Source organism: Bidens hawaiensis, unplaced genomic scaffold, assembly GCF_021521415.1.
Source record: "Bidens hawaiensis isolate Kalapana, Puna unplaced genomic scaffold, B.hawaiensis_p1.1 tig00004242_1, whole genome shotgun sequence".
Classification (NCBI taxonomy): Eukaryota; Viridiplantae; Streptophyta; class Magnoliopsida; order Asterales; family Asteraceae; genus Bidens; species Bidens hawaiensis.
The window spans coordinates 563,798-578,912 of record NW_027491253.1 but is presented as its reverse complement, the minus strand read 5'-3'; the positions used below and the strand labels follow the sequence as shown (position 1 = coordinate 578,912).

General features: G+C 34.5%; 3 protein-coding genes and 2 non-coding genes across 5 annotated transcripts; 4 read left to right on the top strand and 1 right to left on the bottom strand.

The window, feature by feature from the left end:
- The first annotated feature begins 2,395 nt into the window (after positions 1-2,395).
- On the top strand, positions 2,396-5,687 carry LOC143625784 (uncharacterized). Its single transcript, XM_077096030.1, has 8 exons — positions 2,396-2,556; positions 2,633-2,726; positions 3,106-3,225; positions 3,325-3,373; positions 3,879-3,978; positions 4,060-4,121; positions 4,210-4,268; positions 5,477-5,687. Exons 1-8 carry the CDS (start codon positions 2,405-2,407, stop codon positions 5,582-5,584), a joined length of 744 nt encoding a protein of 247 aa, XP_076952145.1. The 5' UTR covers positions 2,396-2,404; the 3' UTR covers positions 5,585-5,687.
- Positions 5,688-6,690: 1,003 nt separating this feature from the next.
- TRNAF-GAA (transfer RNA phenylalanine (anticodon GAA)) lies at positions 6,691-6,763 on the top strand. The gene has a single exon. It is a non-coding gene; the product is annotated as a tRNA-Phe (tRNA).
- A 1,096-nt stretch (positions 6,764-7,859) lies between these two features.
- Positions 7,860-8,798, top strand: LOC143625849 (F-box/FBD/LRR-repeat protein At1g13570-like). The gene is made up of 2 exons (XM_077096080.1): positions 7,860-8,591; positions 8,682-8,798. Exons 1-2 carry the CDS (start codon positions 7,860-7,862, stop codon positions 8,796-8,798), a joined length of 849 nt encoding a protein of 282 aa, XP_076952195.1.
- A 3,256-nt stretch (positions 8,799-12,054) lies between these two features.
- Positions 12,055-13,209, bottom strand: LOC143625847 (uncharacterized). The gene has a single exon (XM_077096079.1). It carries the CDS (start codon positions 13,207-13,209, stop codon positions 12,055-12,057), a length of 1,155 nt encoding a protein of 384 aa, XP_076952194.1.
- Positions 13,210-14,497: 1,288 nt separating this feature from the next.
- Positions 14,498-14,570, top strand: TRNAF-GAA (transfer RNA phenylalanine (anticodon GAA)). The gene has a single exon. It is a non-coding gene; the product is annotated as a tRNA-Phe (tRNA).
- The last annotated feature ends 545 nt before the right edge of the window (positions 14,571-15,115 follow it).

Below are 15,115 nucleotides of genomic sequence, written 5' to 3'. Positions count from 1 at the left end.
AAAAAACACAAATTGAGCCCTAATCAATCACAACCGAGTGAACAAAAACAAATAAAGTAATTGAAGTGAAATGATGATATGATACCTTGCTGCTGCTACGGTTATCTGAGGAGAATAGGCAGTAAACTTTGCCGTTGGATTTGAGGTGGCGTTGTAGAGTGCTCCAGCAGCTATGGCTTCTTATCTGGTGTTGACGGCGGAGACTCCTCAAATTCATCGATTGATGATAACGTCCGGTTTTGGATGAATTTGGGTGGCTTATGTTTATAATTTGCGCTTTGGAATTGGATTGGATTCAATGGAATTCACCTGTTTGTTTGTTTTAACACAGCAGTGTTAAAATTATTGGAATGGAAACTAGGGGGTGTTTTGTCAAAGCCTTTTTATCCAAGATTACAAACTTTTTTTTTACAAAATAAGTTTAATTTGGTTTTTGCTTTAGCTTTCTAAGCTTATATATAGGCTAATTTCAAGAAGCTTGTCTGAATACTAGGCTATAGCTCATGTGATACACGGGTGGTTATAAACAACAAAAAAAATTAAATTTTGTAATATACATGATAACATACGTTATAGATTTATAAGATATTAATAATGATAAACAAAATTTTATAATTCATAAATCTCTAAATGCCTCTTTAAATACAACATTGGATGTTAACTTAATTGTTTAATGATTTTCTAGTATTAATTATAAGTGAATTAACAATATATCATTTATAAGTCAAGAAATCCAACGTCGTATCTACTTAAGTGAAGCTGGTAAGCATCTTTAGTTTGAAACATGAGGTATTGGATTCGAGACTTGTTTCACATACTAATTTATTTTTTAAAATTTTACAAAGTGTTATCTTCATATGAAGATGGTTGTATTTGAAGAGAAACTGGATCATGGGTTATAACATAACTAAACGGGTTTACAAAGTGTTATCTTTATATGAAGATGGTTGTATTTGAAGAGAAACCGGGTCATGAGTTATAACATAACTAAACGGGTTTATGCTCCATATTGTGTTTAGAAGAAGAGATGATAAAATAGGAAACTGCTCACATGACATCTATATGGAAGCCATAGAATGATGCCATGTGAAAAAATCATGTTGCTTTAATATATAGTTAGCTTAGATGGGTGTTTAGCTTATTTGAAAAAGTTTATTTGTATAAGGGTGTAAGTTACTCATTTGCCCTCAAATGATAGTGGATTAATAATTATTGAGGCAACTTATTTATGTAACAAATTAAAAAATGGTGGATATAACAACTTATCATCAACTTGTAAAATATAAGCTAATTTAAACACTTAAAAATGGCTTATCAAATAATATAAAATAAGTTATAAGCTACTTTAAAATATAAGCATAAGCCAAAAAATAAAAGTTAAGCCTAACACCCCTCATGGGACTAGATTGGATTCAAGTGTTAAAATTAATTTGGAATGGAAACTAGTGTTGTTTTTATGGGAATATTCATGAAGTCGGAAGTTTAAGGTATCATTCATAATTTATAAAGAATTTTAAAAAAATGTATTTTAAACTAGTCGTGACGATTAGATTCTTGGTGTCAACAATTAGTTTATAAAATTAGTCGCGACAAGTATTTTAGGCTAAGAAATTTCAGGGACGAGTATTTTGACGTCCTAAACTTGTTGGAACGTCAAGTTTAGGTAAAAAATAGTCTTGACGAGTTTTTATGAATTTTTTTGTACTTTTCTTAACATTACATTATTATATTTTATTTTACTCATAATTAGTTTTTCTTTTATAACTTTTAAAATATAAAGTTTTACTAAAATCCAAATACATAATTGAGAAGTGCTTTTCTTTATCTACGGGCGAACATAAGATTTATTCAAAATCGAGCAGCTCATAAACCTATCTTATTAAAAGTCGATTTCTATTACATTTTAACTTAAAAAATAATCAAAATCAACAAAAACCAAAACCAAAAAGGACCATTAAACAAGCAAAGTGCACCTCTTTTTGAAGGATTAAGGGGGTGTTAGGAATTCCTTATTTTCATCGACTTATAACTTATAAACTTTTTGAAAAGTTAATAAGGTTTATAAGGTGTTAGATAAACCATAAGGCCTCATGGATTTTAACTGATAGAGAATGCAAAATAAAGGGGGTTTGAAAAGATAAGAATCTTTAACTTATTAACTTAATAGGTTTGATTTACTTATTACATCCTTCTAGCTCTTAAAACCCATTACACTCGATTTAAAAAAAGAATTTCCTTTTAGTCATTTTGGTTTTCCACGGTAACTACTAAAAGCTATAATCCAAACATTTTTTTAAAAAAATTCACATATCCGGTTAAAAAGTCTTTTTTTTTTTCACTTAAACAAACAAAGATCAAAGATCTGAGGAGTAAACAAGAAAGAAGCAGAACTGATCGATCAACAATGGCGGAGGAGCTAGTATTGGACACAGCGATCAGAGACTGGGTGTTAATACCCCTATCAGTCGTCATGGTTCTCATCGGCATACTTCGTTATTTCGTCTCCAAGCTCATGCGCACCACTCAATTACCAGATTCCAAAATCATCAAAGAAGGGTTAGCTATATGCTCTGTTTTAATCAATTATTTCTATCCATATCTAACAAAACTGAACAATTTTGGGGATTTGCAGGCAGGTTGTAATTAGGGCTCGAAACCTTCGATCAGCTGCTAATTTCATTCCTCCCAAGGCGTTTCGTGCTCGGAAGCTATATTACACGAATGAGGTATGCTTTTTTATTCACTTTGTTACTTGAATCTTTGTGTTTTTAGGTTAATTAAGGGCTTTTATGAATGCATATGATAATCAGATGAATTTGATCTATAACTGTTTTCATACACTTTGTTGGTTGAATTTAGGGTTATTAGAGTTGAATCTTATAGTAAATTGTCTGCCTCTTTATCTTTTTAGGCTAGGTTAATTAAGGCGGCTTTTATACGTTATCGCAAGTGAATTCATATGATAGTCAATTGTGTGCTGCTTTGTTGAGATCTCAAACTTGTGTTTTTGGGTTAGGTTAATTAGGGATGCTATATGTTACTGACTTACTGTAAATGAATTTATGTGGTGATTAGATATGGATGATATTGATCTGTGTTTTGTAGGAGAATGGTTTGCTTCATGTTCCCAAGGGCCAGGCTACGAATCCACAGGCTCAGATGTTTTCTGATCCAAATATGGCTATGGATATGATGAAGAAGAATCTTTCAATGATCATACCACAGGTTTACTGTTCTACATTATTTATAAGTTTCTTTGAATCAAAATACTGTTTCTGTTCTCATATCTGAGATCTGATCCTGTTCCCCCTAACATGTGTGCAGACTCTCACTTTTGCATGGGTTAACTTCTTCTTTTCTGGGTTTGTAGCAGGTATGCTCTTTGCCTCGTGTACTTTTCGGCTCAAGCCGAACTTCGGTTTTGAAAACTACTTGTTTCGGTTTTACCATTTCCCACAATAATGATTGTGGGCCTAAATCTTTTTGTTAATTAATAACTAATTGATTATCATACGTGTGGGCGGCTAAAATATTTGGGCTACACTGTTCATGAAATTCTTAAATATTATGGCTTTTTTGGTTTTAATTCATAAGTTCGGTTCGGCATGATATTTTCGGTTTTAATTGCATGCAAAACTGAACCAAAAGTTTGGTTTTTTTCAGAAATATTAAAGTAAACAGATGGTTTTAGTTTGTGTTCGGTTATTTCAGTTCGTTTACTTTGACCTTTTGGTTTATAAGAGAGACGCAAACTCTGGTTGTAAATAAAGCTTATTTGGTTGTACATAGAGCAACGCCTCCTGCTTTTTAAAACCAAGTTGATATATTGATTGGTTAATCAAATTTGATGACTTCAATTCATGTGTTTGTTTATCCAGCAAAGATACCTTTTCCACTGACTCAGAGGTTTAGATCCATGTTACAAAACGGGATTGATTTGAGTACGGTTGATGTCAGTTATGTCAGCAGTCGTTCTTGGTATGACTTTATGAGTATATGAATTTAGCTTCTTTGATTCTTTAATTCTTTATAAAATGTCAAATGTTTTGTTTTTGTCAGGTACTTTCTTAATTTGTTTGGATTGAGAGGCTTATTTAGTCTTATTCTTGGAGAAGACAACGGTTAGTATGTGATTTGAACTTCTAATTTCTAATTAGTTAATAATGTCTTTTTGGTTGTTAATTATTATGAGGTTATTTAACAATGCAGCTACTGATGATACACAACGTATGATGCAAATGAGTGGATTTGGCTTTGATCCATCCAAGGTACACATATTTGAATGAATCTATGATTTTGGAATCCCTTAACATTTTTTGTTTCTTTTTTCTCTAAACTTGTAAGTTGTATCTTATATTATTGTTAGTTCTTTTATTGTACTGTCACTTGGTATTTCTTTCTAATTTCTTTTTATCTGCAATTTAATAACTTCAATTTACGTAACCTTTTATGAAATGATTGTTTTTAAGAGAGATCTATGATTGTTATATCTTAATAAAACAAACTAACTACATTTTTTTCCATTTCAAGTAAGAAACACAAACACATTGTAACTATCAAATGTAGTTGCAATATTATTATGTTTACATTTAGTAATAAATTAAAATAAGCTTCTTGCACCTCAAATCCATTTTATTCAGATTTCATCTTAGAATTTGTAGACGAAGGCTTGAGTCGAGTTAAAATGAGCTCTGAATATGATTGAATTTTAGTTGAAAAGAGCTGATCTTCAAAATAGTATTTAATGAATACGTATAATAATATTGCAATTACATCATGATGGTTACCATGCATCTGTGTTTCTTATTTGAAATAAGCATATGAAAATATTTTAGGAAAAGATGTAGTTTGTTTGATTAGTATATAATAATCATAGATCTCTTATAAAATCAAACAGGTTATAATACGATGTGTAAATTGATGTTATTGAATAGTCGATCAAAAGAAATTAGAATGAGATACTAAACGACAGTATGATTAAAAATTAAAACTTTAACAAAAGTGTAAAATACAACTTATATTAGTTTAAAGGATAAAAAAGAACCTTGTGTGGCTCTCTGTCTTGCCTCTCTTCATATATATGCTTGGATTTATTTCAGAAACTAAGAATTTTGAAAGAAAATATACAATAAAAAACTGATATATATTTATAAATAATATAAAATTAATTATTCTTGTTATTATTGTAAAGGAGAAATACGTTTTTAATAATAGATTAGTTTAAAATAAAGAAAAACACCTATTTTGGTAACCATTTTTTCCACTAATACCATTTTTAAAAAAATAAAATAAAACACCAAATGTATTTGCATTATTATTGCCACAGCAGCTTTTACTTTACACACACACACACACACACACAACGTTTATATGTAAACCTATGAGAAATATGCAACTTCTAGTTGTAAATAAAACTTACTTGATATTTTGCATCATGAACAAATGAATCTTGATATTTTTTTCATTAAATTGGCAGAGTTTGGGTGCAGAAAAAGATGGTTTGGATATAGTTCAGCATGAGTGGGTCCTACCGAAATTTGAGCAGCGGGCCGAAGCCGTGCTTAGAAAACGCCTTAGCAGCTAAATTATTATGCATGTGTTGATGCTAACTAGTGGTAAGTTATGATTACATCTTTTGTTATTGACGTTATTCAGGTTGTAACACAGTTAAATCTTCAAGACAAATGTTTTATTTTGTCAACAATTTTACATCGATTAATACGTAAGTAAGCTGCTTGGTTGGACCCGAACCTGTTGATACATATAGTGAATGTGCAACTTGCAGGTTCGATATTGTGCTTGAGATTCCCTATATAACAATCGAAACTCACACAAGACAACTTAAAAGTTAAAACCACACAAAAGCTCCCTTGATTATAGACTACTTGTTTGCTTATGATAATTCAATTTTGTCTTCAATTGTTGAAGAACACTATAATTCTTGATCTCCCTTCACCATTTCCCCTTTCTAATGAATATAATGTAATGCCCCTTAACTTGGCTAACAATTACACTGCAAGCCACTTTGACCAGCTTTTAGTTGACTTGATTGATGTGAACTTATTTAACCAATACACTCCTTTATTCTACTACTACTTAGCACATAAATATTTACTACCAAGTTGTATATATAATATTATTTACTACTTAAATAATAAACACTTTCATAAATAATGTAAATATTCTTTAAGTGAATCAATAAATATGTCTTTGTTAGAGAAAAACAAAATGTAGGTGTCATTTAAAGAGAGAAAGGAAAGAGGAAGAAAACCTCTCTTCAGTCTTCACCTGGCTTTCTTTCCTATATAAAATGTGTGCTTGAATGCTTGATCATGTTCGGGCCTGATGCTGAATTCGGGAGATATATGGATGATTCACACGTGCATGAGAAAAATATAGTAGATTTGACGAAAGTTTAGGTCATCTTCTATCTTCATTGATGTTCTAAAAGTTATCATGTACTTGGACTTAGAGTTTAGCAATGAATATTGATTGCTTCGGCCATAGGTCAAAACCAAACTTATTAAGTGTGTTTTGGTTTTTAGAGTTCTCGTCTTCATTTCGTTTAGTGATAAAAGTGTATGTAAATAACCAAATAAGGTTATTTTAACACATAATAAATACAAGTATTTAAAATGAATTACAATCTTATATACTTCATATATCATTAGTCGTATTGTTGTTCAGCTTGCGGGGATAGCTCAGTTGGGAGAGCGTCAGACTGAAGATCTGAAGGTCACGTGTTCGATCCACGTTCACCGCAATTTTTGTTTTTTGGTTTTCATTTTTAATGTTTAATTTACATTTGTTTTTATTTATTTAAAGAAATGGACATTGGCACATTGTTTAGTACTACAAATACATGATTGCATACTTCAGTCTACAAACCACCTCCGTCCACAATCATACTAGTGAGTATAAACTTAGATCAAATGGCATCGATACCATGCGAAAAGTACCAATGTTATAATCATAGTCGACCCAGAATTATTTATAGAACATTAAAATATATGAACATAATATGGGCTATGAAACCTGCCCATTTTCAACCTATGTTCCTTATCGGCCTACTCTATTATTATCAATACTGATTTTGTCTTAGAGTAGTATGTTCCCAAGGGTTTGAATAAGGTAATTTGTTGATCGATGCATACAATGACAACCGGACCACATGAAATTGTCAAACGATGCGCAAAAGGATCTAGAAATTGGTTTTAATATCCCAACAAAGATGATACAAGCAATCTTTGAACAGAGAATGCGTTTGGATGCTAACTGAACTCGAAATATAGTCAAAAACTTACGTTTGAGATCAGGTGATGCTTAAAGTTGGAAAACGTCGCATACCAACAAGAGGGGATGACCGATTAATTACATTGTGGGAGATAAGCCGATGCTTAAGGTCTCGCCCTGGAAGGGTGCAATTTGTTATCCGTTCAGTTATCTAAACAAATACACCTACAATGAATTACAATACCAAACCAATATGTTATCCGTGGGCCCTTCTTAACCAAACCATAACTTGGAATATTACATTCCTTATTTTATATGTTTAGTACTTTGATTTTACTACCAGAAACTTAGGCCCAGTTAGAAGTAACTGTGGGCCAATCATTCAACGAAAACCTTTATAAACAAAATATCAAAATAATAAACCTAATCATTAAATAATACGCACGGACACCAATTAAAGGAGGTATTTTCAATTTTCAGTGTTATAATTAATTAATATATGTTTTATTAGAATCGTTAACTTTTTGAAACACCTGTTGTAACATCTGCTTTGTGTTTATGATTAATATTTTTCTTGTTATTAGAACAATGAAAGTGGTTCGGGGAAAGAAGATTTTATTAGCAACATGCCAGATATTGTGATAAATAATATTCTTAACCGGCTGCCATTACAAGATGCAGTCAGGACCGCTATCTTGGAGAGAAGGTGGAGGTATAATTGGACTATGCTTAGCCAACTCGTATTTGATGACGACTTCTGTAGATATTTATTACAAAAAGGAGGTGAAAAAAACTACGGGAAAATTATCGGTAGGCTTCTTCTTCGTATTAAAGGCGCCATAACAAAGTTTGTGCTCTACATGGAAGAGGGCTACGGGCTATTGGATGATGAAGATATTAACCATTGGCTTTTGTTCTTGTCTAGCAAAGGAGTTACGGATATCACTCTTTGGAAGGAGAATTACGGACCACCGCTTAAGCTGCCTACCCATCTCTTCTCTTGTTTGGAGTTAAAACATTTGAAGCTCGTTTGTTGTTGTTTTGGTCCTCCAGCTAGTTTTCATGGTTTTCCAAATTTAATAAGCTTAGAGTTGTCTCTCCTCAAACTATATAAAATCAAGAACTTTGGGGAGTTTTTAACCGGGTGTCCCGCACTTGAGATCTTGAACTTGGGCTTTAACTTTCTTCCCGGAAAAGTGAAGGTAGACGAGCTTGTAAAACTCGTAAATCTCAAAACATTATCTTTGCACTTGTTTAATTTTCGGTATACGACGAACACAAGTTGCAGTAGCATCTTTGAGCTTGTGGGTTCTCTTCCAAAACTTCAAGAACTTGACTTGGATTTTTCAAAGTGCAAGGTAAGGCTAAGTTTGGCCTCATTTTTCGTAATACAAATAACTCGATATAATCTAAAATGGTTGTACTAAAAGTTTACGGCTTTCGTACAGTCTTTCACAAAAGATGGTGGTGGAAAGAGGTCATCTACTGTCTTTTCCTGCCTCAAGGCTCTTAAGTTAACAGGAATTGATTTAGGCAATGGTATTATGCGATCATGTGCTTTTTGATGGTTTGATAATAAACAACGTACAGAGAATTATTGAAGCGGAAGCAATAGATTCAAATCACTAAATTGATTGGATTGAACTGCATACTTGATAAAGATTACAAGGAGAGCTTAAATAGAAAAACTCAAACGGCTAATTGCTAGAGAACCGGACAACCCTAACAACTTAAAGATTAGCCAGTTTATTTTGAAATTTAAATAACATAAATAAAACATAAATAAAAACTTGTAACACATCCTTGTATGCATGCAGCTAACGTGGACTTGGATCATATTTTATCACCCTCCCTTGATTCAAGCTCCATAACTCCTAACCAGTGACGAAAATAAACAAACTTCTCTCGAGCTAAAGCTTTTGTCAGCATATCAGCCATTTGTTCATTTGTTCTGCAGAATTCCAACTTCACTTGTCCCTGATTAACCATTTCACGAATAAAGTGATGCTTGAGCTCTATATGCTTGGATCTGCTATGCATGATAGGGTTCTTACTTAGATTGATAGTGGACTTATTATCACAATACATCACAGTTGCCCCTTGTTGTTTAAAACCCAGATCTTCCATAATTCTTCTCAACCACAAGGCTTTACAGGTGGCGGCTGTAGCAGCTATATACTCTGCCTCAGTGCTTGAAAGAGCAACAGTTGACTGTTTCTTTGAGCTCCAAGTTACCGCAGCACTTCCTAGAGTAAATACACAAGCAGATATACTTTTCCTATCATCAGCATAACTTGCCCAATCACTATCTGTGAAACCAGTTAGGCAAATCTCACTTCCTGCAGCATACCATAAACCAAAACCAGTAGTACCTGCTACATATTTAAGAATTCTTCTAGCAGCACCATAATGTATTTTAGAGGGACATTGCATAAATCTTGGACGTGTATGAGTTAAATAGATCAAACCTCCAACCAGACTTCTAAAAGTTACTTCATTACATTTGTCAGCCTGATCTTCAATTTGCAGTTTTTCGCTTGTATTCATTGGGGTGAGCTCATGTTTGCACGATGTCTGCCCAAACTTTGACAATAAACTCTTTGCATACTTTTCTTGACATAGGAACAACCCATCTCTAGTTTGTTTAACTTCAAGGCCTAGAAAGTACTTCAACAAACCCAAATCAGTCATCTCAAACATATGTTTTATACCATCTTTAAACTCAGCAATAAGATCAGGGGAAGAGCTGGTGCATATTATATCTACATACAAGCAAACATACATAGCTCCCTGAATTTCATCTTTCTTTACATATAGTGTAGGTTCATTTTTACTTCTTAAGTACCCATTGCTAATAAAGTACCCATCAATCTTAGAGTACTAGGCTCTTGGTGCCTGCTTCAGGCCATACAAGGCCTTCTTTAGTTTATAAACATAGTCTTCCTTTCCTTGTGTCACAAAACCAAAGGGCTGTTCAACATAAATTTCTTCAACAAGATCACCATTGAGGAAAGGAGACTTCACATCAAGTTGATGAACATTCCATCCTCTTTGAGCTACAACACTTAGAACCACCCTGATAGTTTCAAATCTTGCCACAGGAGCAAATGTTTCTTGATAATCGATACCTTGTTGTTGAGTGTACCCCTTTGCTACTAGCCGAGCCTTATACCTTAGTACCTTTCCATCAACCCCAACTTTAGTTTTGAACAACCATTTTAAGCCAACCACCTTCCTGTCACATGGCTTCTCAACCAACTCCCATGTCTTGTTCTTCTCTATGGCATCCATTTCTTCAATCATGGCATCTTACCATTCTTGTTTCTGACATGCATCATCATAATTTGCAGGATCAGTAACATTAAGAGCAAATTGGCAAGCATAGAAATCCTCCTCCACATCAATCTTATTAGCTTCATCATAAACAGTTTCTAGGCCTTTTAATCTGTGTTGTCTATATGTAGGGGTGTAAGGAATGGTTGGGTGAGATGAGGTAGTAGATTGAGATAAGTTGATAGTGTATGTGGTTTGAGAGTTGGCTGATTGAGGTGAGTTGACAGTAGAAGTGGTTTGTGAGATAGAAGATTGGGTAGGTGTTTGTGTTTGATTAGGGTTTTGAGAGTTAGGAGTTTGAATAGGACTTTGTTCATATGTTGGCTCATTGGTCATAGATGGTTCAGAGGTAATAGGAAATGGATCTGTATAATAGGTCTGGGAAGTATTGGTTGAGGTACTACACCATGTCCACTTCTCTTTTTCAAAGAAGGTGACATCCCTTCTTGTAATGAACTTTTTAGTGGCAGGATTATATAGTCTATACCCCTTACTTTGAGTAGAGTACCCAATAAAGATACACTTCTCAGACTTGTCATCCAGCTTCCTCCTAAACTGAGATGGAATTAGCCCATATGCCACACACCCGAACACCCTCAGATGGTTCACAGTTGGCTTCCTGTGACTCCAAGCTTCTAAGGGTGTCTTGTTTCTTACTGCCTTGGTGGTTTCCCGATTGATAAGATAGATCGAGGTTGCAACAGCCTCAGCCCAAAATTGATTGGGCAAACCCATCTGCTTCATCATGCTCCTTGTCATTCCCATTATGGTCCTGTTCTTTCTTTCCACAACACCATTGTGTTCCGGTGTATATGGAACAGTCAATTCCCTTTTAATACCAAAGGATTCACAAAAAGCATTAAACTCGTTAGAGGTGTAATCTCCACCTCTATCAGATCTTAAGACTTTGATGGTATGTTCACATTCTTTCTCTACCATCAGTTTAAAGCTTTTGAATTTTGAAAAAACTTCTGACTTCTCAGTTATAAAATAGACCCAGCACATTCTTGTAAAATCATCAATGAAAAGCAAATAAAACTTACTTCCACCAAGGCTAGTGGCTTGCATAGCACCACAAACATCTATATGCACCAATTCCAGAGGTTTAGTGGCTCTCCAGGACTTGAACGGGAAAGATTCTTTAGCTTGTTTCTCTACCACACAGCCTTCACATTTGTCTGCTTGCTTTATAGTAGGGAGCCCGATAACCATTCTCTTGTCATGCAACAACTTTAAGCTTTGTAAATGGTAGTGACCATACCTTTTATGCCAAAGTATAGATACATCATCAATAGAAGTCTTGACCTCAGGGGCACTTTCTTTTACTGATTCAGCAGCATTCAATAAGAACATGTTATTATTTAGTACCGGTACTTCCATTAGAATAAGACCAGATGCTTTGCTTTTAATAGCACACTTCCCATCATTAAAGAGAAGGCAATATCCCTTCCTCATAAGCTGGCCTACACTTAACAGATTGTACCCCATCTAAGGTGCAAAATAAACATCTTCCAGCAATCTTGAACTTCCATTAGGGTTTTGAATTTTAACTGTACCCTTACCTTCCACTGAAAGAGCCTTCTTATCTCCAAGCCTCACCATCATCTTGAAATTGTCATATAAGGATATGAAACTTTCCTTAGAACCGGTCATGTGATTGGATGCTCCTGAGTCAAGGAACCATAGATAAGAAGTGTTGGCCTTATCACCATTTCCTGCCATGAGGAGCAATTGATCATCAACACAAGCCATGAATAGGTGTTGATCACTTTCTTCATGATTATCTTCAGAATCAGCAGCCACATTAGCACTTGAGGAATCATTGAGATACCAACAATCCTTTGTCATATGACCAAGTTTGCTGCAATTGGTGCACTGTGGAGTCTTGCCTTTATCTTGATTTCTTCCTCTACCTCTACCTCTAAAGGACAACCGTCCCCTTCCTCGGAAGGAGGTATTGTTCTTGAAAGGCCTATTACCATCTTGCATCGCCTGCAAAGCTTGTTCATCACCACTGCTTTGTTTTTCAGGAGTTATTCTACTATTCATTCTCTCTTCTTGTGATTGTAAACATCCCATCAATTTGACAGGAGTAAGTTGGGACAGATCATGACCAACCTTAATAGAAGGAACTACATAATCAAATTTGGAGGTTAAACTACGGAGTACCTTTTCCACAATTGTCTGATCAGTGATGTTCTCACCATAGGCCCTCTTTTGACTAACAAGAGCCATGACTCTCCCAAAGTAATTACCAACAACCTCACTTTCCTTCATAGTAAGGTTTTCAAAGTCTCTCCTCAGACCTTGTAATTTAACAGCCTTAACCTGAGAATCACCTTGAAACTCCATCTTTAGAATCTCCCACGTTTCTTTGGCCGTGGAAGCAGCAGCAATACGTGAGAATAGCTGATCATGAACGGCTTGTTGAATAATAGCCATGGCATGTGCATCTCTTTTTTGAGAGTTCTTCAATTTTCCAGAATCTTTTTCTTTGTCATCAAAACCATCAGTAACTAGATCCCACAAATCCCTTGATCTGAGTATAGTCTTCATTCTCACACTCCAGTATTCATAACCTTCCCCTTTAAACATTGGGATAGGGGATGGAGCTGTAGGAAGGGTACTAGCATGATCAGCCATGAGTTGTGAGTGGATGATCGATTAGGGTTTTGTGGATTAAGAGATCGGATCAGGGAATTTTGTGGATTGGGGGATCAAATCAGATTGGCTCTGATACCAATCTGATGGTTTGATAATAAACAACGTACAGAGAATTATTGAAGCGGAAGCAATAGATTCAAATCACTAAATTGATTTGGATTGAACTGCATACTTGATAAAGATTACAAGGAGAGCTTAAATAGAAAAACTCAAACGGCTAATTGCTAGAGAACCGGACAACCCTAACAACTTAAAGATTAGCCAGTTTATTTTGAAATTTAAATAACATAAATAAAAACTTGTAACACATCCTTGTATGCATGCAGCTAACGTGGACTTGAATCATATTTTATCACTTTTGAATTGATTAGATGCTCCCCGAGTATGCAGACCCTTGAAATCACAGCATCTGAATATGTATGTATCAATGTATCATAAACAGGTCGTCTTATAATTTCATATATATGCAATTTTGTGTTCAAATACTAGCTTTTCTTGCAGGATGATGACCCAACACCTGCAGCTAGTTCTTCAGAGGTGGACTACAACACAATGGGCCCGTTGCAGATTCGAAGTGTGGTGTTTAATGACTCGAAAGGTTCAGTGAATGAAGATCATTTGTTTAAGTATTTACTCTCGTCTTCCCCTTTTCTAAAAAAGATTGATATTCGCACCCTCATGTTCATAGTGCCTGGTTTGTTTGCTAGAAAGTTGTTGAAGCTCCAACGAGCCTACCCCGATGTTGATATCAATGTATATTAGTTTTAGGTCTTTTGACCTCGTCTTTTATTTTCCGTAAGGAATTGTGTGATTAAAAAAAGTCAACATGGTCGTTTCTTCCTCTTAAGCGTTTTGTACGGGTTTATAAATGTATACATTATATACGCATACACGAAACCTGTAATTTTACCAAGTCTATTCATTTGTTGCATCGACCATTTCCTGTTTTAATAACTGGAAGCCTTGTCCAGTTTGGCCAGTTGACCTATTTCAGTTAGCCCTGTACAAGGGAGGGGGAAAACATGCCAAAACTAGATAGCTCACTGGTCAGTGTGCTCGTAACCGAGTTTATTCAAGCTCGGACTCAGTAATTAACAAAGCTTCTATTTAGGCTCGAGCTCGACTCGTTTCAAGCTTTTAGCGAGTCAATCTCAATCTCAAATAGCTCACGTTTCAAGCTTACAGCACTGTATAAGAATACTCATTTAAGATAGGTTACATATATGTAATATAATTTAAAGCGCTTGGGTAGCAGGCTTATTAAGAAGCGGGGATAGCTCAGTTGGGAGAGCGTCAGTCTGAAGATCTGAAGGTCACGTGTTCGATCCACGTTCACCGCAATTCTTATTTTTATTTTAATTTTGAATGCTGATTTTACATTTTATTTTAAAAAAAAAAAAAAAAAAGAAAAAAAGAAATCGGCCTCATGATGAACTGTAAAGATGTTTTTATATCAAAATAAAGATAAGAGTGTTATCTAAGATTAGAAATGTGTTTGGATGCTAACTTAAATGAAAGTCAACTGGACCGGCACCCAGGTCGCCGACTCGCCTCGCACATCATTTTGCGTATGAGTCGTCTTTTATTTATTTATTTAGCCCTGTAGCAATAACAAAACTAAAAAATGAATGAAAAAAAGGTATAGTTAAGGAGCTTATCTATCTCCAATGTTACTAGTTTTAATAAGAAGTTATTAATGACTAAATTGGAACTTTCATACCCCCACCCTTATGAGCTAGATGATCATCTTAAATCCTAATACATGTTTATTTAGCTTTTCTATTTTAAAAATGATTTATCATAATGCACTTTAGATTACACAAATGCACTTTATCATAATGCACTTTAGATTACACCTGTAAGGAAAGAGCATTAGAAATGTCTA